This window comes from Pezoporus occidentalis, unplaced genomic scaffold (genome assembly GCF_034315485.1).
Source record: "Pezoporus occidentalis ecotype Australia unplaced genomic scaffold, CSIRO_AGI_Poc_V1 ctg47, whole genome shotgun sequence".
NCBI lineage: Eukaryota > Metazoa > Chordata > Aves > Psittaciformes > Psittacidae > Pezoporus > Pezoporus occidentalis.
In genome coordinates, this window is record NW_026915802.1 from 90846 (window position 1) to 114818 (window position 23973).

Sequence of the window (23973 nt, forward strand, 5' to 3'; positions counted from 1 at the left end):
GATCTTTCTGCTGTAATTTTGCCTCCCCTTTTTTAGCAGGGGTCGGTAAAAGGTGTTGATGTGGTTTGGGAGGAAAGAAAGCTTGGCTCCATATTAATCTTTGCCTCTGGGGAAAAATGGTGCTGCACCTTACTGATCTTAAGGGGGAGTTCTGGCCTTGTTCTGATGCAGCTGGCATGTGACTTTAGAGATTTAAGGCTTCCGTAACAGAAACAGCCTTAGGCAAGGCTTATAGGTTCTATCTGGAGATTGCTGGGAGCGCCAGTCTAGCAGTGATTAGGTGATGGCTTTTTGAAGTGGAGGAACTGGATGATAAGCTGTGAATGAATTTAGCAGAAGGAATGAATGAAATTCAAAAGAATCCTGGTGGGTCCTTTTCTCCTGTTCTGAATTTGGGGAAAGAATCTGCTTGGGTAGTGGGTGGGGAGGGTTTGCCAAATAATCTGAACATTTGAATGGCCGCTGTTTTTGGGCTGATGAGCCTGCAGTGCTGTTTTGTGCTGAGCACATGCTGCTGTTTGATGCCTCACTACAAACTGTGTTCTGTACCTTTCACCCTTCAGGGAAGTCTAAAAAGTAGCGTGGAGATGGAGCATGTCCTGTGGAATTTCTGTCTTCGAGTGGACTTCTAGATCTCTTTGGCCTTTCTGTCCCTGCTGGGAGCCCCCCAGCTCTTCAAGCGAGATTTGATCCCTGTTAGAAATAGGGGCAAGTGGCCATCTGCCTCACATCTCTCTGTAGCATGGCCCTGGTTTTAGCTATTAGAATAGAGAAGATTTTAGCAAGGAGCCAAGAGGTTGTGACATTCTCTAGCCCTCGCATTTTTCTGCCTCTGTAAAGAAGGGCAGGGTGGATCAGAGCACTTGAATCACAAGGAATGCTCTGTGGCTATGTCTCCAAGATGCTGGATGTGGCTCAATGTGGGAGGGTGTGCTGAGCAAATAGCAACGTGGCTTTCTCAGGAATGCCTAAGTTTCTGTAAATGGACACTGGAGCCTGAAATGAACTTTTTCTGCCCATTTCATCTGATCCAGCCATAGACTAAAAGCAGCTCCCCTTTCTCCCTCATAGAAGCTGTTGGCTTTCAGGTTATGTTCTGTGGAAGTTGCATGGGAGTTAAATGAATGACTAGTGTTTTTGCTGGGAGGGCTGTCCTATGGCACCTTTAGCACTTTCCCTGCAGTATCCCCTGGGGCTGGCTATGTGAAGTGACTGTGCTAGGTCCAAAGTATTATAACCCAACTGAGGATTCCAGCAGCAGCTGAGATAGCTGTCAGAGCTGAAACCTCTCTTCTGCTTTACTCATGTTTATCTAATGCTGTTGTTTTGCAGTGTTCCATTTCTTTCGCAGTAAACTGGGGGAAGGTGCATTCAAGGCTGAGAGGCCCTGAATGACTTGCATAGAGAAGCAGTCTTCATCATACGGCATTGCATCATATTAAGCAGCATGATATGGTGCCACAGAAGCAGAAATGTGATGAGGAAGGGAGTTTGCTTTGCTTCCAGAAAAGCTTTGGTTGTGCAAGTGCAGTTTGAAAAAAATATGTTATCTCCCACATTAGTGGGAGAGAAAAAAGAGCCATAGCCCTATCTTATCTTGCCACAAGGCCTGGATTATAATGTTTCCTCTCACAACTTGTGTCCTTTTGGCTTTTTAAAACATTGCAAGAAAGGTGTCTTAAGCTGTGGTTTGCAAACATTTACATATGTTAACTTCTTGACTATCTAGATTTCAACAGACTCTTTTTCAGTTTTTCTGCCAGTGATGGTGGCACAGGTTTCCCAGAGAAGCTGTGGCTGCCCCATCCCTGGCAGTGTTCAAGGGCAGGTTGGACAGGGCTTTGAGAACTCTGATCTAGTGGAAGGTGTCCCCTGCCTGTGGCAGGGTGGTTGGAACTAGATGATCTTTAAGGTCCCTTCCAGGCCAAACCATCTATGATTATATGATATTCTGGACAGCGGTCCATAGTAACTGGCAGTTTCTGCTTTACACAGCTCTTCGGTTGGGTATTTTCAATTCTACTGTAGCCTTCTGTATAGAAAGGCAGCTGGGACCTGTGCTGACAGCAGAAGATTGGGAAGCTGATATGCAGTAGGAGTCATAGGGTGTGAGAAGGGGGTGGCTGTCTGCTCTCTGCAGATTGCGATGCATGCATTGTAGGGTCAGAAATTTTAGCTCCTATGAAATGTTGTGGTTAGTGTGGGAGGAATCTGTGGTTAGAAAAGGAGGGAGCACTGCAGGGCAGAGGTTTGACACAGACAAGAGCTGAGGAAAAGGCTGTGTAGCTCAGGGCTTTGCAATAGGTACGTCCTCAAAGGGGTTCCCTGGGTGAATGGAGATCCAGGTCTGATGCATTTAATTATGTTGGCAGAACTGTTGGAGAGGCATCTGGCATAGGTTCTGAATGTATTGAGCTTGGTTCACAGTTCTCCCCCCCCGTAAAAGCAATGTAGTGAAGAGAGACCTTCTGTTCCCATCATAAGAGCTTTCCTACTGCAACAAGAGGAGTGGTGTTCAGATCCAGCAAAATGTGCAACTTCACCCTCTTCCCACCTGTCAGATGTGTCCTTTTGCCACTGCCAGTTATGTTCTGCATCTCTACACTGGTCTTCCCTACATGGTAGCTAGTGTGGGCTACATGGCATCCTGATCTGTTACTGAACAGCGTGGATGTTGCTGTACTTGGTTTGTGTGTTTTGTCTATAAGATTTTTAGAGAGACAATGTATTGTTGTGGTGGCTATCTGAGATAGAGGTTTCTAGAAGAAAAATAGTTGAAGTGTGCAGGCTGGCTTTGTTGACTTTTCACTGGGAACCTTGGCTTCTCTGATGATAACATTGTCGGGCCAGTTCTCATCACTCATTTGGGGAATATTGTTTTTAGGTTCTTGTTATCTAAAGCCATTTGTATTAAAATCAAGTATAATTAAAAAAAAACCCCACCAACAACAAAACAAAGCTAAAACAAAACCCCAAAACCATTTCTGCTGTTTTGTCTGGAGAAGAACATCTTGGAAAGTGTGAAGCCCTACAGGCCTAAACATGTCTGTCAGAAAAACAGTAAATCGGTGTGTACAGCAGGACTGACTTGTTAAAACAATTAAAATATCAGTCATTTTCTTCCAGAGTATGATAGTCTCTCTGGTTTTCTAGAGGATTCCTCATCTCCTTGGCTGGTGTGAATGTTGAGGATTAGAGGTAGTGCTGTGCATTGTAAGTAAATGGTGCAAGACTGGTACTGCATGTCCCCAGCAGCTTACACAAATCTTTCTCCTCCCCTGCTTTTGGAGACAGTGGAGGAGAGGCTCCACTAGAAATGAAGGGGTTGTGTCAGTGTGACCTTCATTAGGCTTCTGGCAGTGGCCCTGTGTGGGTGGCTCCGTGTAGGGCTGCCAGGAGGGAAGTCTTTGGCCCAGGTCAAGTGTTGGTTTTGTTCATGCTTTAAAACATTGGTTTAGAGTTGCACAAATGTCCCTCGAAGAGAGGTCTGTGGTAGGTAGCTAGATTCTCCTGTTTCTGTTCTCTGGGCTGATCCTGGGGTGGGGGTGTGAGTGATGTCTGTTTGATTGATACCCAGTTCAGAAGGAGTGTGGGCCCTGTTAAAGGTCGTTTTTATGGGGGTGGACAAGTAGAGTAGCTCCAGTGCTGTGTTGACAACTGCAATGAACTCCCTTTGCTGAGAGCAGGTGAAGCCCTTGATTTTATTGAATTTAATTTTATTTTTTTGTTTTCCCCCAAAAGCCTTTGCAAATGCATCCCACCAGAGAAACATCTGTCTTAGGTCAGGTCCAATTTGTCAAGCAGCTCCATGCCAATCAGTGATAACTGCTAAGGGAAAAACACTAAAAAGAGTGTGTCCTCTTAACTCTCCGAAGTCTTGGCTTGGGAACTTGCTGAGATTGTTGAAATCATAGTGTCTGAAAAGCCTTTTGTATTGGTAACAATGTGTAAATGTCAGCTTTTTGTTTTCTACAGTTTCTGCCCATTTGGCCAACCCCAGGCCTTCTGGCTCTGAGGGTTTCCTGGGATGCCTGCCTGTGCTCAGCCTCTTAAAAATTCAGATCTCTTTTCCTCCATTTCTGATTTGAATATTTGATATCAGTGGAGATAGCAGTTTGATGTGTTTGAGTGCAAGCAGTGGGGGCTTTCTGTTGACTTGATCTTGACCATCTGGTCCTGATGCCTCATAGAAGAAATTAGTTGAAATAAATTAAGATCTTCCATTTATAGTGCTTCAGATTTTCGCAGTGTGAAGAGGTTCAGTTTATGTGGAAACTTCTCATAGTGATCATCTTTTGGCCTTACAGCCTTCCTGACAGGCTTCCTGATTTTGCTTTTTGAAGAGGTTTGAAGGTTTGACTTAGTTTGTAAAGGTGTTCTAAGACCTTTTGCTATATTCTGTAGGCTTACATTGCACCTCTGATGTAGTGTCTTTACACAGCCGTAATGCCACTTGCAAGCATTTAATTTTACTTTTTTTTTTTTCTTTTTAATTTCCCTTCAACAAAGCTCCTTTCCTTTTAGGCAGCTCCCTCTTGAGTTGAATATTGCCATAGTTCTCTGGAGACTGAGGATTTTCTTTGCTGCTGCTGCAAGGAAGCTGAATTTGAGTGCCATGCAGAACCATTCTGTAATACTGAGCATGGTCACACTGTGCTGTTTTAGGTCTAAATCACAAGTTGTGCTGCCTCTTAAAGGTTCTTATCAGAAAAGAGTATTTATGGAATCCAAAACTGCAGTCTCTGCATCATCCCTGTCATGACGCTTATTTAGCCTGCAAGGGCATTGTCAGAATTTCTCACTGTTGTATTTTTTCTGCCCTTGCAGCATCTCTCTCTTTCTATTTTTTAACACTTTAATTGATCTTCTGGGTTTGGTGGCCTTCTCTGTCAGTATTTGTGCTTACTTAGGGAATTTTACAGGGCTTTTGTATTCTTGTTGCTGACTCTTAGTTTTCTTTAAGGTGAAGACCCACTCCTCCATTGATCATGCATTTACAGTTTTTATGCTGATACTGCGCTGATTATCTTCCTTCAGCAGACTCTTAGTATACAAACAGCTAAATTTAAGTGACACATCCCATTTTCCATTTCAAGACTTTTGGTACATTTATACCATCTTATGAGCCACTTGCTCTTGGTTTTGTTGCCTGTTCTTGTATACGCTTGAATCTTGCATATGATGTTGTTGGGACTGGTTCCTGACAAAAATTCAGGTAGGAAATACATTCCTTCTATGCTTTATCAGTCTTTAAATAATAAGTCATCTGACCAGTGTGCTCTTCTGTAGTTGTTGATTTCCCTGGTATTCAGTTTAAGAATTACCTTAAAATAAAGTACCAGTCTGGTTCCTGAGAAGAGATTCACAGAGATCAGGACAATGGTCTGTGCTTTGGGAGTGGGGATGCTGTATGCTATGTCAAGTTTGGGTAACTGGAGCCTATCTGTATAGGTCTTGGAGACTTTCTGCCTGTACAAAGGTTGGAGATGCTAATTTGTATGCTGGTGAGAGGGACTGCACTGTGAGCCCTAATGACCTATGATCTCTGTAAGGAGGGTAGCACAGATTGTTGCAGAGCCATCCTTATTTTTACATTGCTTTATTTTCCCAGCCTGGACATGAGAGGTGTGGAGAAGGGAGAAAAGTTACTTGTCCTTTGTAAAGGCATGCTTAAATTTTCTGGTTAACCAGTTACAGTGTTGGCTGTTGGGCTGATAGTGAACCAGGCTAAAAATTTCCTTGTGAAAGGTAAGGCTGTATAATATTCATTGTGGTTTTGAGAGGTTATCTTTATTGCTAAAAACAGTGTGACTAATCCAGGGTCTATGAGTACCCTGCAGGAAATCTTCAGTTTTAGTCAAGTCAGGGGGCCTCATCGTCATAGAATTAATGATGCCGGTTTTTCTGAAATATAAAATGTAACTCCTGTTAGTATGGTTGCTGGGGCCAACCCTGAATGTTTTCATTCCTGACAATGCCCTGAACCTATGGGGCACATCTATAATCGACTGGTGACTCTTCCAACTGGCTGCCTGTGATGACCCAGCACCAAAAATGAACTTGGCACAGATGCCTGTTGCTGATCCTGACCCAGGCTATGCCAGGTCCAGGTGCAGGGCAGCTTGACACAAGACAAACTTGGCCAAATGTGGTTGAAAGTTACTTGTTTGTAAGCTTAAATAGGGTGCCTGCATCTAGCAGATAGCTCTGACTGAACCAAGTGTTCTTCCTGTCTCAGAAATCCACCAGCTAGGTAGAGGAAGAGGGAGTTTGTGGAGTTTTCTGGGGCTGAACAGCACAGGCTGATTTTTATCACTGCTACCAGATATGGCACCTGAAATACATTTGTTCTGTGGTCTTGATCCTGGACAGTGAGTGGGTCTTCTAAAATGATTCCATCGACATCCCAGAAACATGGAGATATGTCAGAGAAAGCATGAAGAAAGCACAAGGAGTTTTTGCTAGAATGCAGCAGTATGTCTGAGCTCTTGCCTGGGTTAAGGGGCTCCTGGGTCATTCTGCTCTGTATGCTGACATGTTTGGATGTAGTTTATAGGTGGGATAGTCCTTGCCTTTTTTAGTCCTTGCTTTCCGTACCTGTGGAGTAATAGACCCTTTCCAGGGACTGTTAATACAGGGAGAACTGCAGAATCCTTCTGCAGGGCAGCAGTTGGCTAGTGGTACTATCTTGCTGATGTTCAGTTGTTAGTGAGGCATAAACAGTCCATTATACAGGGACAACAGGTCATGGTGGTGCTAATTGATTCCTATTGATCTAATGTTTCCTATAAAGAAACAGTAAATTCAGTGGGCTTAATTTGACTATATCCTCATGTCTATGTTTTGCGTACCTTCTACCTCCACTCTTACTGTGATGAGGGGAGTGGCTCTATAAAGGCTGTATTGGTGTAGCTGAATAACCACTGTGGGTGGGATTTTTTTTATGCTGTTGGTCTGTATTGGTTAAGTTAGCACTGTTCTGGTACTGTTGGTGCTTTCCTGTCTCCAGGCAAATGGTACAACCTGCAAAAGAGATTGGAAATCTCTTTCAAGCAAGTATGAGAACAGCTGCATGGCCACTTGGCATCTCTCTCTTGGGTGCTTTCTCAGTCCTTTCATCTATTGGAGGATCCTGTGTGTGCCTTGTCAATATCCGCAACAGCCAATATAGGCTTAAATTGGGAAATAGCAAAAATGAGGGTGCTGCCAAAACAAAAAACTGCTTTTGCCCCAAATGCGTGCAGAGCCTTGAGAGCAAGCAAGAGCTGAGCTCGAGTGTGGCTCTTTCTCTGATGTTCGAGAGGGCTGCAGGTGCTGGGAAGGGCCAGAACAGGTAAATATGCTTGAGAACCAAACAGTGATTGGAGCTCAGCCAAAACCGCTGCAACACGAAGGGGAGAAAGTGGCATTTATAGGCACCTCTTGTGTTTAGAGTACTCAGGAGTGTACTGAGTGCACTTTGGCTCCCCCTTTGTGAGGTGTGCTCCTAAGCACCAAAGTGACTCTTTCCTCCCTCTCCTATTTGAGGGTGCCACTATCAGTTGCAGTTACTGGTGTGGCAGTCTGTGCTGCTACAGCTCCTTTTCACTGTCCTGGAGAAATAGTTATGGAGTTAAAAAACTCTAATGTCCTCACTAAAGTGTGTGCAGTCACTGCAGGAGCCCCTCAGCTGCACCTGTGTGGCTCTGCACAGGAGAGGCTAGAGCTGCAGGGTGTCTTCTTGGAGCCCTTCAGAGCCAAGCATTTTATCCAGGGACAGTTGCCAAGCCCTATCACACAGCCTTGACGTTTAGGATACGTGCCATCAACACTTCCTTTGCTCTCAACCTTGTTTTTCTGGGTTCTTCTAGTGGTCATAGCCTGAGCCTTGTCTAAGGAGGGGACTCATTAGGAAACTGTCATAAAGCATTTGTGCCAGATGAGTATCTCACTCATTAGGAGTAGGCAGGTTTCTGTTCTAGGCCCCTGCGCTTCTCTCACTGGAAAATAATTTGGTTCAACTCATTAACACAGCAAATAATTGTGGTGTGCCTTGATGGTCTTGTTTTCTGCCATTTTTAATGAGCAAAGCTGGATTCCCAGGTCATCAGGCCAGCACCAGAACAGGTGCAAAATAAGGGGTGGGATGTGTGTGCGAACAGGAACATGTGTGGATGGGAGGACAGGGGAAACAAGACCTCTACTTCGATAGGAGTGGGTAGTCATTCTGCTCAATTCTATTGTAAAACCTTGCCTTGAATATCCAGACAGCTGTGAGTGCAGTGGGGGGACCTCTCATGGCCTAATTGCAATGGGTAGCTGGCTTTTATCTCTTAACTGTGGGATGCTAAAGAAGATTTTCACCTTGTTTGTGAAACTGGATTAGGCTCAGTCGAGTCCTTAGTGGGCATCAGGGGGCTGAGCTGTGGGGTGGTGGCAGTGTTGTTGTTCCATGTCACACCTCTCTTTGTCTCCTCTCCTGCTCAGCTTGGCATCGCTGTGGGCTTTCTGGTCCCTCCAGTTCTGGTTCCCAATGTGGATGATGCAGAGAAGCTGGCCTACCACATCAGCATCATGTTCTTCATGACTGCAGGTGTAGCAACAGCCCTATTCATCTTGGTCGTCATAGGTGAGGAGGTGGCATAATGAAACTAGGTGGGACTGAGAAGATCAGCCTGTGTGTGAGGGACCTGTGTGCTAGGAAGTGGGCTGAGGAGGTCATCTTGGGATGTGTCCTAGCAAACAGCTGACAGGGTCATACAATAGCGTATCTTGCAGCTTGAAGCCCTTGATGAACAGCACATGTAGAAGGGAGTACAAGAAGTTCTGGGAGCACCTGCCAAATTGTTAAATTTATCCTTTGCCTGCATAATAAAACCCTGGCACGTGTTAAGTCCATCGAAAGATAACAGAAATCTTCTGAGGTTCACAGATCATCTTGCCTGCAAAACAGGGTGCTGGGACTTGGGTTTGTGTCTTGGACCTAACTACCTCTAAAGGGAAGGGAGGAAGAGTCAGGTTATATGTTATCACTGGAGCAAGCTGTTCCCAGGAGAAAAAAAGGTAACCAGTTGTGAGTGGAGAGAAGGAGGCTTTAAGAGCAGTATCAGGACACCAGAGGTGCAGCTTCCCTGGTTAGCATGTGACATGGAAGCCAAAACTGTGGCGTAAAAGACTGGCACACTCACTGGAGAGCAGAACTTGTCTGATAAAATCCATGTTTTGGGTTGTTTTGGGCTTTTCCTGCCAGCTTGTTCCTGTTGCCTGGTGGGTGAATCAGATATAGGCTTTAAAGAATCTGGGGCAAGGAATAGGCAAGGTACAAAAACGGCTGTCTAGCGCCTGGTACAGCAGTATGACCTGTGGCTGTGGCTGGGATTTCTGGATGCTACTTTATTGCTAGTTACAGACAGCAGATAGCTAGGGCAGCCTAAGAAGTGCCAGGCCTGAAATAAAACCTGGCATAGGCCATTGCTCTGCAGGCCCTGGGCACTGCAGGGCACCAGGCCACCTTTGCCAGCTGCTTTTCCCATTTCACTTACGCTTTTGTAACTCCACGCAACACTAGCTGCTGGCTGGCCACCCTCCTAGAGACAAAGGCATCATTAGTCCTGAGCTCTTTTGTTGCTGCCAGGCATTGCCTACACAGAAAGCTACTTGAAGGCAGGGTGTTTTCCCAGTGGCAGGGGTTACTATTTGAAAGACCCTGTTCTCTGCTACTGCTGAATAAATTCGTGTATGGAGATCAAAGCTTAATGATGATGGTGTGTTTTGAACACTTGGTTTTACTAGCTCCTCTGCCATACCTCAAATGGCTACAGGCTCCCTGATTGCGCTGCTATAAACATGTGTGCTTTGTGTCTTGTTTCAGTCTTCAAGGAGAAGCCTCTGCACCCTCCAAGCCGAGCTCAGGCCTTGGTCCAGTCAAGACCGACAGAGGAGTATTCCTACATGCAATCAATCCTCCGTCTGTTCCTCAATGCCAACTTCGTGCTACTTATGGTCACCTACGGTAAGGTCTGGCGTTTGTTATGTGCAGTTGTTGCTTCTAGGCATGCTTAGCTTCTCCCTCTCTCTCCATGATCTGCTGGGGCAGTACACAGCCTGGGTTGTTTTAGGGACGCGTAAGGGCCAGGAGTCCTTCTAGCCCAGTAATCTCCAGTAGTGATTACAAGCAAATGCATAGAGAATAAGAAAGACAAGGCAACCACACACATGACAATATACTCCCCTTACTGTTCTCCTGGTCTTTGACTGTTTTCTGTTCAGGGGATTTCTCTATCCTATTGTTGTTAGTTACTTGCAATGAACTAATCTTAATTGCTTACCTAAGAAATGTATAGAGCTTATGTGTAAGCAAGTGCAAGTCGCAGCACTGAGTGAAGGTAATTTCCCAAGGCAAGGTTATGGCTGCCAGGCATCCCCGAGGAGGTCACATGGAGTATGCACGAGTGCAGACTGTGTCAGCTTCCTTGGCATTCCTCATGTGAAGCAAATGGAAGGAAGGATTTTGGAGAATGTCATCTTTTGCCATCTGTCCTTGCATACTGGCTTTGCTGGTTGCTTCTCTTCAGCAGTCTTGGTCTGTTTCTTTGAGGGCAGTGTGACGTGTTGAATCTGTTCCAGATGCTGAATTGTCATATGGAAAAGTGTTTTTCTCTTTAGCGGAAAAGGTCATTGTGGTCTATGCCTGGCTGCATAATAGGATATACTGTAGCCAACTAGTCTGCAGGGAGTTCTGTCTTCACTTACTACCAGCTTGCTGTGGAAGCTCCTCAGGGGGAAAGTTAATTAGTGCTGGAAGTTCTGCTGCTCTGCCAGCATTTGTGCCTAAAGAACCTGGTGGACGAGTAGCCAGGTTGGAGTGAATGAGACTGTGGCTTTGTACCTGCTGAGGGTGCTAATGGTCTTCAGAGTTGTTGAATTCTCTGCTCCCTTTTCAGTGCCCCTCTTGAATCGCCCTTAAGCTCTACTGGTTTGCATTGCAGTTGCTGGTTTGGCTTTTTGTTTATTTTATTTTGTTTTGTAGTACATGATGTCCTCTCAGAAAGCAGAGGTAAGAAAAACAGGCAGACTATCTGAAAATTGGATTGTGTTGTCTGCTCAGTTCACACCCTTTAGATAAAAGAAAGGGGGAAAGCACTTGTTCTAGTAGATGTAAATGAGTTCTAGAGGAGAGAGGAAGACTTCTGGTGTGAAGAGTATGTTTAGAATCTGACCTCCCTGATATAATTCCCTTCTGGCTGTCAAAAAGATATGGAAAGGCAGTTCAGTGGCTTCTAATTCAGTCTCTGCTGGTCTGTGCCTTTATTCTGTTCCTCTGTATCAGCCTCACGTCGATCTCTAGCTTGACTTGAGATGGTGACTGTTACGCAGAGAGGGAACTGTGCAGTGAAACTTTTTTTAATTAGTGTGACTTGAAAGTGGAGGCAGTTTTTCCTACTCAAGTCAAAAGTTATGCTGGCCAAGATGTAAGACATCTGCAGCCACAGGAGTGCAAGAGTCGTCCTTCTTAGCTAACACAAAGATAGCTACAGCCTTTTGTATTCGCATAGTGTGTGTTGGGGGAAGAGGGGGAAACCTGCTTCTTGTTCGTCTTCCCTGGCTGTAGAAAGAATGGGAGCCCTTACACGATACCAGTTCAGAACAGGTCTGCAGTTCTCTAAGGTCTGGATGTTACCAGCAGCTGCCAACCCCTTTCCCGGGATAGGACTTGCAGCACTGGAAGCATTGGTGGCACTGTGGCTATGTTAGTGCTAGTAAGCTGTTTTTTAGGAAAGCCCTCAGACAGGCTTTTCCCAAAGGCTGCAGACATTGCTTCCATAAAGCTGAGACATAAACCGGAATGGGTATTAACAAACTGTGAGTTTATTGGGTTGGGCTCTGCATTGGAAAACATGTTGCTGCTGGGAGGCGGTAGGCAGGAAAAGGGTGGGAAAGACTGGTCAAATGGGCACTACCCCACTGGGGAAACAACTGTTGCTTGTTTTATGGGCATTCAAACAGATGTAATTTATGGAGAAACTTAACTGAGCAACTGTGACATGTGGAATACCTACACCTTTTGCCAGTCCCCAGAATGCAAATTCAGTACATTGTCTTGATTCTTAGAATATTTTGCCTGACTCTGATGCCAAGTGTTGGTGCCAACTCTGCATTACTTTTCTACCCAGCCTGTGAGCAGGGTCCCTTATTTCTCTTGGGTATCACATGCCTCACAGAGCTGCTGTGAAGATGGGGTACTGACAGCATCAGCTACCAGAGCAGCATCTGGCTGTCCCTACAAGCCTACTGTTCTCTTGGCTGGATGAGAAGTAGAGGTAACGCAAATGACTGGTAAATGAACTGTTTATGTCCAGCTTTGAAGTGAAGGAGTAGCGGGTAGTAGTAGGGATGGTGCTGATTTGCCACACTTCCGTGTCCTGGCATTGCAGTTTGTGGTGTCTCCCAGTGAGCAGTGTGCTTCAGAGGTAGAGGAAGGATGAAGTCGAATTAAACTCTTGTGGGCTGTTTTGCCATAGCCTAGTATTGCAAAGAGTCAGCTTTTGAGGCTGAAGGGGCCTCCTTGCTGCAAGATCTCCCTTTCTCTGACTGCTGGCCCTGCTGGAGTTTCCAGCCCTCCTGAGTAACTCTGGGAAAGGATTGGGTGGATTCCTCTCACCTAAAGAGCCTGTCACTCCGTTTACTAGCCTCTCCTGTAATCTCCTGATACGTGCTTTTAGAGCAGGGAGTGTTGTCACAGGAAATTGGCTTATTTGGGATCCCGTGCATAAGATTCATCATCTGTTCTCTGTGCCATAAAGCTGTGGAGTGAGTTCTGCTTAAACTTGTCAGTGAGGGCATGTGAAGGAAGTGTGATGTCCCTTCTAGCTGCCAATCTTGTGGCTCCTCCCAGTACTTCATGAGCTGTGTAGGGCAATGGGTATCCAGTGTCTCAGTGGAAGATGGGCTAGGCACAGATTACCAAGTACTTTAGGGTCAGGGAAGCTGGAGGTCTTCAGGGACCTGGGAAGCTCAGGATATTGTTCCCTTTTTCAAAGCTCTGCCTGCTAGACTGCACTTCTGTGTTATATATTGTGGTGTTTTTCATTTTAGCTGAGGCTGAAAAAGGAAAAGTAGGAAGTGGGAACTTGACTTGTATGTGCTCTGTCAGGATTTTGGGCATTTGTGCCAGAGTTTTTAAACCCATGCCTCCTTATGGAGCCTATAGATGTGCAACCTGCAGTAGTGAAATCTGTGTTGTGTTCCCATCCCTCCCCCATCGGGATCACTGAAGCCTTGAAGAGAAACTAACTGCAAATGTAAATGACTTTCTGAGAAGAAAGTTGTGTTGACTGTTACAGACCTCATCCACCTGGGGAAGGTTTCTCAGTGTCACCCAAGGTGAGAGTGTGGCCATTGCAGTACTGCTGGTCTGGCGCCCCTGTGCATGCTCTTGTACTGTAAGCAAAACCCTTGGGTTCTGTGCTCTTTGGGAAGACATTTAACTTAACCAGAGTTGCATGTAAGCTGGAGCAGAGTGTCTAAGTGTGGCTTGACCAGTATCAACCCAACGGTTTTCATTCTCACCTTGGGTGATACTGAGAAATCTTCACCAGGTGGCTGATGCCTGTAACAGTTAATATGACTTCCCTTTCAGAAAGACAATTACTTTCACAGATGGGTTTTTTTTTCAGGCTTCAGTGATACCTTTTAAAATGCAAGACTTTTCTCATGCAGACACTCCCACCAGGTGCCTGGGGGAAATGCTGTCTGTGCTTCCCCATTGGCTCTGCTCTTATTTGCCTTCTGGTGTTCCTCAGCTTGGAGAGGGTTTTTACTGGCTCTCAGCAGGGAGAGTGCTATCAGGCTCTTACCTGGGAGGAAACTGCACCGGTCAATGGCACTGGTGTTAATCAAATCCCAGGTCCTTACTAAAGGTGTAATGCTGAGGCAGGTGCTTTTCTAGTATTTTACCTTGACTGGGGGGAGGAGAAAACTCCAATGCTAAAGATGGATCTGGGTGTGAGGGAGGGTTGAGACCCTATGAAGGACTTGCAAGACCCTCTCAGTACCAGAAATATGCGCAGCTCTTCCTCTAGCTGCCAAGGTAAGAACCATCCTGAAACTGCAGGGTGCTTCCTCGTGCATGCTGAGACATGGTTGTCTTTGGTCTATTCGCTTTTCTTTCAGTAACCTGTGTCTGGCCAGTCTGGCTGGCACTCCTGAGAGTCAGCAGCCTTATTATAGATCACTGCTCCCAGACATGTCTCTCTCTGAATTTCTACCCTTTTGCTACCCAGCAGGAGAGTGGCAGGTTCTGAATGTGCTGCATTTTTATCCCCCTCTCAGGTCTGAATACAGGTTGCTTCTACGCCCTGTCCACTCTGCTGAACCGCATGGTGATCCTTCACTACCCAGTAAGTGTATCCAACCCTCATGACCCTCTGATGCTTGCACTGGCTGTTGAATGATAGTCTGTGAGAAATGCAATGCCACAGCGCTTCTGACTGGCTCTGGCACAAGTTGGCTGGCTGGTAAGAGAGCATTAGTTCCTCTAGTTCTTGACACCACCCTGTGCAAAAGCTGGCGAGCCCTGTGAAAGACAGCTCCTTTACACTCTAAATGACAGCCTTCCAGCAATTGCCTCCACCCTGTTCCTACAGTGATTTCTACTGGGACATCCATACGGAGGGCTGCTTGCACTTGTGCTCTGGTGGCAGAAGGGTGGGGTGCCTCAGTAGCTAAATAAAGTTTACTGCTGGGGCTGCATGGCAGAGAGCTCCTTTCTGTACTGTCATAGTGGTTCCCAGTATTTCCTGGTTGATTTGGCAACAAGTCCTAACACTACACAGCAAGCTTCATAGGGTTTATGCTGACTCCTCTAAGAGTATCTGTTCACACTGGCCAGTGCTCACCTGTTTTTCTGGGCTGGCTCAGAGAAAGTGACAAACCACTTTTCTTCATGGGCCATTGCATTGGCTCACAGTGGGCCCCAAAGTGTTGTTGCAAAGGCTAGTTCTGATTAGTGTGTTACCAGAAGAAGTCATGGATGGACACCAACTTTGGTGTCTCTTCCTGAGTTCTCTGTATTTTGCTCCTTGTTGGCTATGACTTTGCTCCTGCCTTTGTGTGAGTGTGTTGTATGTCTTGCCACAGAGGGAGGAGGTGAATGCTGGCAGGATTGGACTCACCATTATACTGTCGGGTATGGCTGGGGCTCTGATCTCTGGCATCTGGTTGGACAGAACCAAAACCTACAAGTAAGTTCTTTGTTTGCCTAATGACTGTACTGTTCCCCCATACTGTGCAAGGAGCAACCGTGTGCAGCTGCAAGTCAGCCGTCCAGGGAGGGTTTGTAGGAAAAAAATGTTGGTTTCAAAATCCAGTTAGTTTAAAGTGAAGTTTAAAGCTGTGTGTTAGTCTGCAGTAGTGGTCCCTAAGGAGGCATAGGGAGAGAGTGAGATGGCCCAGTAGCCTCTTTGTCAAGGATGAGAGAGTTCTTGGCACAAGCAGAATCAAGACTGTACCAGACCATTTCTCAGCCCTTACAATCCAGCTTCTGTGAATCTTTGTCCGGCTTAGTGAAAGGCACATTGAATCCAGTGCCCAGAGGCATTGTGTGAGGGCGCGTTGCTGAATTTAGGGCAGGCATAAGGAATATTGGGGTAGCAGGTGGATGATTCTGGGTTTGCTGCTTGGTGCTTTGGGACGGCAGATCTGGCCAGCATACCCTGCCATTTGTGAAGGGACAATTAATAATCTTTGGGTGCCTTGAAGCTCCCAGTCCTGAGGAACTGAGATCTCACTGACAGACCTCTGTAGGGTCTCCCAGGGGATGGACAGTGCCTGTCCTGTCTTGTGTTGGGGTCCATGTAAATAGTTTTACAGTTTCTCTGCTCTCTTTGTGCTATAATCTTTTATCTGGGCTTTACTGGTGGTGTACTGGCAATGATCTGAAGGCAATTTTGGAGTTCTTTTCCTTGCAGCAGCTTTTCTCCTGGGGGAGTCCCACTGCCGTTATCCTACCTGGTATCTTGGGCTAGGAAAACAAGACCATGTTTGCTTGCTTGGAAGGGACCACATAGGTAGGCACAGCTGACTCAGAGTGCAGAAAAATAGAGTTATGGAAATTACTCTGCAGACTCCAGGGACTATCTGGGGATAGATTTAGCCTTAGGTGAGGAAGAACACAGCTAAGAATTTTTTCTCCATTTCAGCCCACAAAGTGGATTTATGTGGAACTAGCAAAATTTTTGAGTGCTACAGAGTCTTTATTTAGCCCCATTTAAAAGTCTATTTAAAAATTAAACTGTCAAGATGCCAGATGTTTTAGGTAGATACCCTCCCCCTTCCCTCTGCTGCTCAGAAAGTGTCAGGAACTAAACGGTAAGCACATGAAAATCAGGAAGGAAAGATACCAAGTCCTTTTTTTAGTCAGCGTGGAGAGAGGGGGAAGCAAATGAATGGGATCCAGCTGTGATTGAGGGAAGCAGGGGGAGGTTAGTGAGAGAAAGAATTACAGTGCTCTACATGCGTATTTGATCTTTACTGTCCCGTCAGCAGTTCCTTGAAAGGGTAAGGCTATGCTAAGTCAGGCTTTCCCCATCTGTCATGCTCAGGCACCAAATGGCCTTTCATTCTTGCTTTTATTTGCCAGGCGAGTCCCTGTGCTATTCTTATTTTTGGAATTAGGAGGCACAGATTTGGCCCATACAGAAACGTGAGTTATGCTGTGGTGAGCAAGCAGTCCTGGAAATGGGGCTGCCTCTGGTGGGATGACTTCTTGGAAACAACCACCTCTTCAAAAGAATGTGTTTTGACATCCAGTTAAATGAGGCTTCATGTACATCCTTCAGGTTCATGTCCTAGAGGAGAGAGGGAATTGTGACACTTAGAGACTGCTGGTTTGTTATTTGTAGGGGAGTCTGCCTCAGAATCAGGGCTTTGGGGACTAGATTAAGCACCACATCTCTTTGGCCATGCTTTGCTTTCAGGGGCAGTGCTCACATGGCCTTGGGTCCAGCTGGTTCCAGACAGCACACTCTGCTGTCATCACTGCATCTGTGTAAGTCAGGATGTCAGAAATATTTATCTCTCTGTATTGACTAGGCAAAGGACCCCAAGTGTTTTTTTAAATTTAGGTCTGTACAGGCCCAAAGTGTGTCAAAATTTGGAGTGGGAGGAAAGTCTTGGGTATTAGAGAACAGGTGCACGTGGGTCTCTTCCACTGAAAGGTGCTTTCTCAGCCTAGCCTGGCTTGCAATTTGGATCATCTTGTTGGAGCCCTTTTCCAGGTTAGTCCTTGTGTAGCACATATGCCTTCCTCCCAGAAAAGGACTTACAAGGCTATCCTCTTTTTGTGACCTTCATACAAGAAGAAAGCACAAAAACTGAATACTGAAGGATGAGGGGGTGGTGAAAACCCAACCAGCCCTCTCTAATTTGTCCCTTCTCCAGCATTTAACTTCAGTGCCTTCAGCAGTGAGATCTTCCTGGAAGTACAGGGACAAGGCCTTTGTTCAGAGCCTTGTGCAAGCTGTAATGTGCTCATGGCAAAGCCTGTGGAGGCTGTCTGTCATCTCAGTCTGTACAGCAGAGCACTCTGGAGCTGCGCACAACATCCCAGTAAGCAGTTAAAGCTGTGGCTGTGGCCTGCCTCCCACCCCTTGTTCATTTGTTGCTTCAGATGTTGCTTGACTTTAGTGTTTTTGCATCTTCAGTCCCCTGTGAGTCTGGTCCTGTCCCTTTGGCTTTTCTGATCCAAGTGACCTTGTGAGATGCTGCTGGGCTGGGCCATGCCCATTCCTTACTCTAGTCTTGTCCCAAAAGCAGGATTATTACCTGGTGTGCAAAACACCAATATACACACAGAGTTTAGACTTCCTCTGAAGCTGGCTGAACAGCAGGAGTTGGGCTCTCCATTTCAGTCCCAGCTGGTGCTGGCTCTGGCTGGCTTTTTTCCCTAAGGTCTCTCTTCTCTCACTGTGTGAGCACTCTGTCTCTACAGAAGGGAAGAGAATGTGGTTGAAAGGGCAGATAAATGTCAGGACAGCTTTAAGGTTCACCAAAGTGACAAGGATATCGGCTCCTTTTTGGATGACCCTCCGGCTCTCCTGCAGAGACTTGGCAGCTGGTGCTTTTGTAGCACTGCTTCCACGTCTTCCACATCAGTGCACTGGGCTTTTTTTGCAAATCCCAGGGCACAGAGGTAGGTTAACCTCAGTTTAAGATGATCTAGCAGTAACATCCAGTCTGCACTCACTGCACTACTCAGGCTGTAGGGAGACTGGTGGTACCTGTTCCAGACAATTACCATAGAATCATAGAATAGTTAGGGTTGGAAAGGACCTTAAGATCAAGTTCCACCCCCCCTGCCATGAGCAGGGACACCTCACACTAAACCATATCACCCAAGGCCTCATCCAACCTGGTCTTGAGCATTGCCAGGGATGGAGCATTCACAACGTCCCTAGGCAACCCATTCCAGTGCCTCACTACCCTTACAGGAAAGAATTTCCTCCTTATATCCAATCTAAACTTCCCCTGTTTAAGTTTTAACCCGTTACCCCTTGTCCTATCACTACAGTCCCTAATGAAGAGTCCCTCCCCAGCATCCCTATAGGCCCCCTTCAGATACTGGAAGGCTGCTATGAGGTCTCCACGCAGCCTTCTCTTCTCCAGGCTGAGCAGCCCCAACTTTCTCAGCCTGTCTTCATACGGGAGGTGCTCCAGTCCCCTGATCATCCTCATGGCCCTCCTCTGGACTTGTTCCAACAGTTCCGTGTCCTTTTTATGTTGAGGACACCAGAACTGCACACAATACTCCAAGTGAGGTCTCAGAAGAGCAGAGTAGAGGGGCAGGATCACCTCCTTTGACCTGCTGGTCATGCTCCTTTTGATGCAGCCCAGGATAGGGTTGGCTTTCTGGGCTGTGAGTGCACACTGAAGCCGGCTCATGTTCATTTTCTTATCAACCAACACCCCCAAGTACTTCTCTGCAGGGCTGCTCTGAATCTCTTCTCTGCCCAACCTGTAGCTGTGCCTGGGATTGCTCTGACCCAGGTGGAGGACCTTGCAGTTGGCATGGTTAAACTTCATCAACCCACCTCACAAGCGTGTCAAGATCCCTCTGGATGGCATTCCTTCCCTCCAGCGTATCAACTGAACCACACAGCTTGGTGTCATCGGCAAACTTGCTGAGGGCGCACTCAATCCCACTGTCCGTGTCAGCGACGTAAATATTATAATTATCAGTTCCTGTAGGGCCATCATGGGAACAGGTTGCCAAAGCCAGAATGCCATGAATCTGCTTCTCCTCATTGGTGTTTTTATCTCTGCCATAAGATATATGGCTATGATAAGAGGCTGATCAAGGAGAACAGGGCATTATTCCATGCCCCTAGGGTCCACAGAGCATTCTTGTCCTGTAGTGAACATGGTGATAAAGGTCACTTGCTGGTGTCTTTTCCCAGGATTTTCTTTGTTTCCCTACACACCAGTGTTTACCTGTGCCTCAATTAAACCCTTTTCAAAACATCTGAGCCTTGCTTGGAGTACTGGACACTAAATCTTTTTTGTCATCAGTGTTAAGCACAGGGGAGCTGGGTCTTGCTAAAGTCTGGTTTAGCAGAAGTCTGCTTGTGTGCTTGAGACTGTTTCCTGCAGCAGGAGTTGAATTCAGGACTGTCTGCTCAAGTCCCAGTTAGGGACTGTGGTCAGCAGGCAGCCACTCAGTGCATGGTTTCAGGATGCTTCCTGGTGCATGATTTTCACACAACTCAAGCACATGGCCTTGCTCTTTCGTAAGGGTCTGTTGATTCATCTTGTCATGCTGGAGCCTAATGATTCATGGAGGTCAGTGAGGAAAGGTTGTAGTCTCTTAGAGCTAGCTAACGTGTGGTAGATAAAGTACCCATGCCAAGGTCAAACAGTTATCTCCATTTTGTTTCCCACTTAGTTCTGCAGTCCCAATGGAGAACACCTTCAGCAGCCCCTTGCTTCTGTGAGCCTGCCTGTTCTAGTTCTCATCTGGGGGGCTGCATGTTCTGGGAACTTCTTTCTTGCAGCTTGACTAATGACATAGCATCAATGTGGAACAAAGTCCTGACCACATCTGGTCACTAACTCATTTATCACCTTTGCCTGGAGATGAGGGGCAAAGTGCAACTGTTAGCAGCTGTCAGGACAGACTGAATCAGATACAAACGAGTTGGAATATTTGAACTATAAGCCTGGGAAACCTGTGTGAAATTTTGTGGGGCTATCCTAAGAGCTCTGCACTGAGACCAAAACTGGCTGTGGGGATAAAAAAAAAAACAAACATTTTTCAGGTGTCCCTGCTGGCAGAGGCTAAGCTTCTTAGGGCCACAGCCACCTCTTGAAGGCTTGTGCTGTATTACAGCACTGACTGCCATGTATTTGGAGACTCCTGTTTATGGGAGGAGCACCCAGTTCAAACTTGGTCTATGCAATCCAGGGAACTGCAGTTCCAGCCTTGAGCCCCTTTCCTAGTCATTACTGTTACTCTGTGGCTGCTTGTCAAGGGATGGGAGGAGTAACACTTCATGGGAGATACCTGAGGAACCTGTATTGGTCAGAAAAAGGCTTTTACCTGCTTCTGTTTCACTTTCTGGGGCTGCTTTCTAACTCCTCTGTTAGTCTTTCAGCTGTTCTTCTGCAGCCTCTAGACTGTTTGCCAGCCATGTAGAAGCTCTCTATAATGGGTTATAGCAGAAGTAAGTGGCCCCCGTATGCTGCCTTCACTGGCGACTTTTTCCTCCATGAAAGCCCTGGAAAGAACATATTCTAGAAATGATACAGCATTGGTGGTTAAGGAATTTGCCTACCCCTTTGATACAAAACACAATTACTTGTCACAGCAAAATGTGTTTAGCTTTTCAATACATTAAATGTGTCTGGTGAACCTTTGTAAGTATGAGTTGATAGTTGGAAGTCTGAAATTTGCTTCTCAAGCCTGTATTTGGATAAGAATTGACACATGAGCATGAGCTCCACTGACTTCAGTCATTGCAGCAGTGAGGGAGGACAGAATTTTAGCTGGAACATTCTGGTTTTATCTGTAGCAACACAGTGTACTGAAATATTTTCTTACACAATATGATCTGGGCTGTTTGTTTGGGTTTGTATTTTGACAGTAGTCATTTGCATTAAAAAAGAAAAAAAAAGTGAAAATAGATTGAGGTTTAGTTTCTTTAGTAGAATTCTAGGGCCTGATACCAAACACATTCTTTAATGGATTAAGACGAAAATTTGGTGGAGGGTACACAAGTAGCTTGTGGTTGTGCATTTAACTTCTTCCTAAAAGACAATGGCCAAAAGTTTTGTCAACTCTGGTAACTGTTCTGCTTTCAAGATCCTGGTGGAATTTAATTCAGGTAAAGGATTTACTTTTCCTTTCTTTCCAAACCTATATACTGTGAAGGGCTGCTTGCTACCTCCTGTACTAGAAAGAGCTTTGTTTTGAGGATATAGGAAGAGTTTTCTTGGTGTCTAATCAGGAATGACAATTGCTAATGTTTCAGTTCTGGTAAAGCTGGCCTGGGCTGCTGCATGTGTCTTGCAATACCAAGCCTACTGACATTCCTCAGCATGGGCAGGCTGCAGATCTGGCAGTTCCCAGGATCTGGCTTTTCCCAGGACCTGCCTGGCATGCTTCCTGGGCACAGGGTCTTTTTGTCCCCTCTGCCCAGAGATGAGAGCTCGTGTCTCAGCTGCCACTGGCTGTGGAACTAGCACTATCCCTGCTAAACACTTTCCTGGCTTGAGGGTGAGACTGTGAGGGCAGCTCGGCTTGCACGTCACCTCTCCAAGTGCTGTAGGCAGTTTAAACACAGAAAGGAGCAGCAATGAAAGGTGTTTTGAACAGCGATGAAAAATACAGGCCTATAACAGTGGAGCAGTGTTGTCACCGCTTCCCTTTGCTTTTCTGCTTGGGAGTACTCAATCACCCTCAACTCCTACTTATAAATAAACATGTCCAACTGGTTATAGTGCAGAGGGTGCCTAAAAAAGTTTAATGATCTCTTTATTTGCCTCTTCTTCTCCCTCTCAAGAGAGGGATGTACATTATATGTACAGTATATGACCAAGGACCTGTTAGACCATGGTAGGATCTGAGTTTTGTGGCTGCTTCATAGGTGGCTCCTTACAGATATGATGTAACCCAACTCCACAGAGAACAAAGCCCCCTATAATGTTTATTTATTAACCACATTATGCAAACTATACAATGATCTGTGAACAAAAAGGAGGACTGGATTAAATAAAGCCCTGACTCTGCTTTTCTTTGCAGACAGACAACACTTGTCGTCTATATCATGTCTCTTGTGGGAATGATAGCCTACACCTTCACTCTGAGCTTAGGCCACCTCTGGGTGGTCTTTGTGACTGCAGGCATGCTGGGGTAAGTTCACGAGTGATCTGCTTTCCTCTACATGTGAGCTGCTAGAGAAGCAAAGATCATGGTGGGATTTGAGATAGTCATAGTCTGTGTGCGGCTCCTGTGTGGTTTAAGGACAAAATTATCTGCTCTTCCCATCTCTCTCTTGTATGTGTTTCATTAGTCAGGGACATCAGCATGCCTTAAATGTTCCAGTTAATCAAGTGAAAGCACTTGGGAAGTGAGAGGTACCACAGCCTCCTAAATGACCCATTGTCGTAGTTTAAGCCCAGCCAGGAACCCAGAACCATGCAGCCGCTCACTCAGTCCTCCCCCTGGTCCCAGAGGGATGGGGAGGAGAACTGAAAGAATGTAACTCCCACGGGTTGAGATAAGAGCAGTCCAGTAACTAAGGTATAACACAAATCACTGCTGCTACCACCAATAATAATAATGATAAGGGAAATAACAAGGGAAGAGAATACAACCGTTCACCACCAGCCAACTGATACCCAGCCTGACCCAAGCAGTGCCCTAGCCCTTCCAGGTAACTGCCCCCAGTTTATATACTGGGCATGACATGTTGTGGTATGGAATACCTCTTTGGCTAGTTTGGGTCAGGTGTCCTGTCTCTGCTTCCTCCCGGCTTCCCCTCCTCCCTGGCAGAGCATGAGACTCAGAAAGTCCTTGGTCAGACTAAACATTATTGAGCAACAACTAAAAACATCGGTGTTATCAGCGCTGTTCCCAGTCTGAAAGTCAAAACCACAGCACTGCACCAGCTACTAAGAAGGAGAAAAATGGCTGCTACTGCTGAACCCAGGACAGTAACCACCCCTTATTCTGTGCCATTCACATCATGCTCAGATCCCACATTTTTCAATATACCATCACTCTTGTCTTGTGTGTGTGTATATATATATATACATATATATATATATGTACATATACACACATCCACACACACACAAAGAGAGAGAGAGATCATTCCTTAGTGCATGGACCAATCCCTATAAAGCTGCTGAGTTCATCCAGTCCATGATGTCGGGTTCCATCTCTTAACAGTCTTTCAGAGCAGGAGAAACAGTGTGCAGTGTTGGATTGTTGCCTGCTGATGACACTGCAGAACTCATCAGTGCTGAGCTTGTCTGGTTTCATCAAAGTTCATTCTTTGTTGGAATGATGGTCAGAGGGAAGTCAGGGCCAGTCGCTAGTGACCTGAAGACATCAAGTTGGTGGGCTATAAAAGTGCTACATAGCAGGCAACAGCATATACAATTGAGTTCATTGGCTTCGTGCCCCATGTTTGCAGTGGGGAGAGGAAGGCGGGGGGAGTGAGTGAGCAGCTGCGTGGTTCTGGGTTGCTGGCTGGGCTTAAACCCCGACACCCATGGGTAGGAATGAAAAGCATGTGGGCCTGGGTGGATGTTGACTGTGCTGGGGATGCTGCCCCGTAGAGTTACTTGTGGGAGATGCTGCTTTTAATTCCTTGTTGTAACAACTGGCAGCTCCCTGCTGGCCTGCCTCTGTGCCTTGAGAATGTGGGCAAAGGTATTTCTTGGTAGGAGGAAGACCTGTGCCATGGTGAGGGAGTGAGACAGCTGCCTGGGCTG

General features: G+C 46.1%; 1 protein-coding gene across 7 annotated transcripts in view; it reads left to right on the top strand.

The window, feature by feature from the left end:
* Positions 1-23973, top strand: part of FLVCR2 (FLVCR choline and putative heme transporter 2) — a 37319-nt gene that overhangs the window by 4609 nt on the left and 8737 nt on the right. For all 7 annotated transcript variants that reach the window (XM_062636102.1, XM_062636105.1, XM_062636107.1 and 4 more), the window contains exons 2-6: positions 8467-8608; positions 9851-9991; positions 14311-14378; positions 15118-15221; positions 22274-22384. In XM_062636102.1, coding sequence (XP_062492086.1) covers positions 8467-8608; positions 9851-9991; positions 14311-14378; positions 15118-15221; positions 22274-22384 — 566 coding nt within the window. The remainder of the gene's footprint in view (positions 1-8466; positions 8609-9850; positions 9992-14310; positions 14379-15117; positions 15222-22273; positions 22385-23973) is intronic.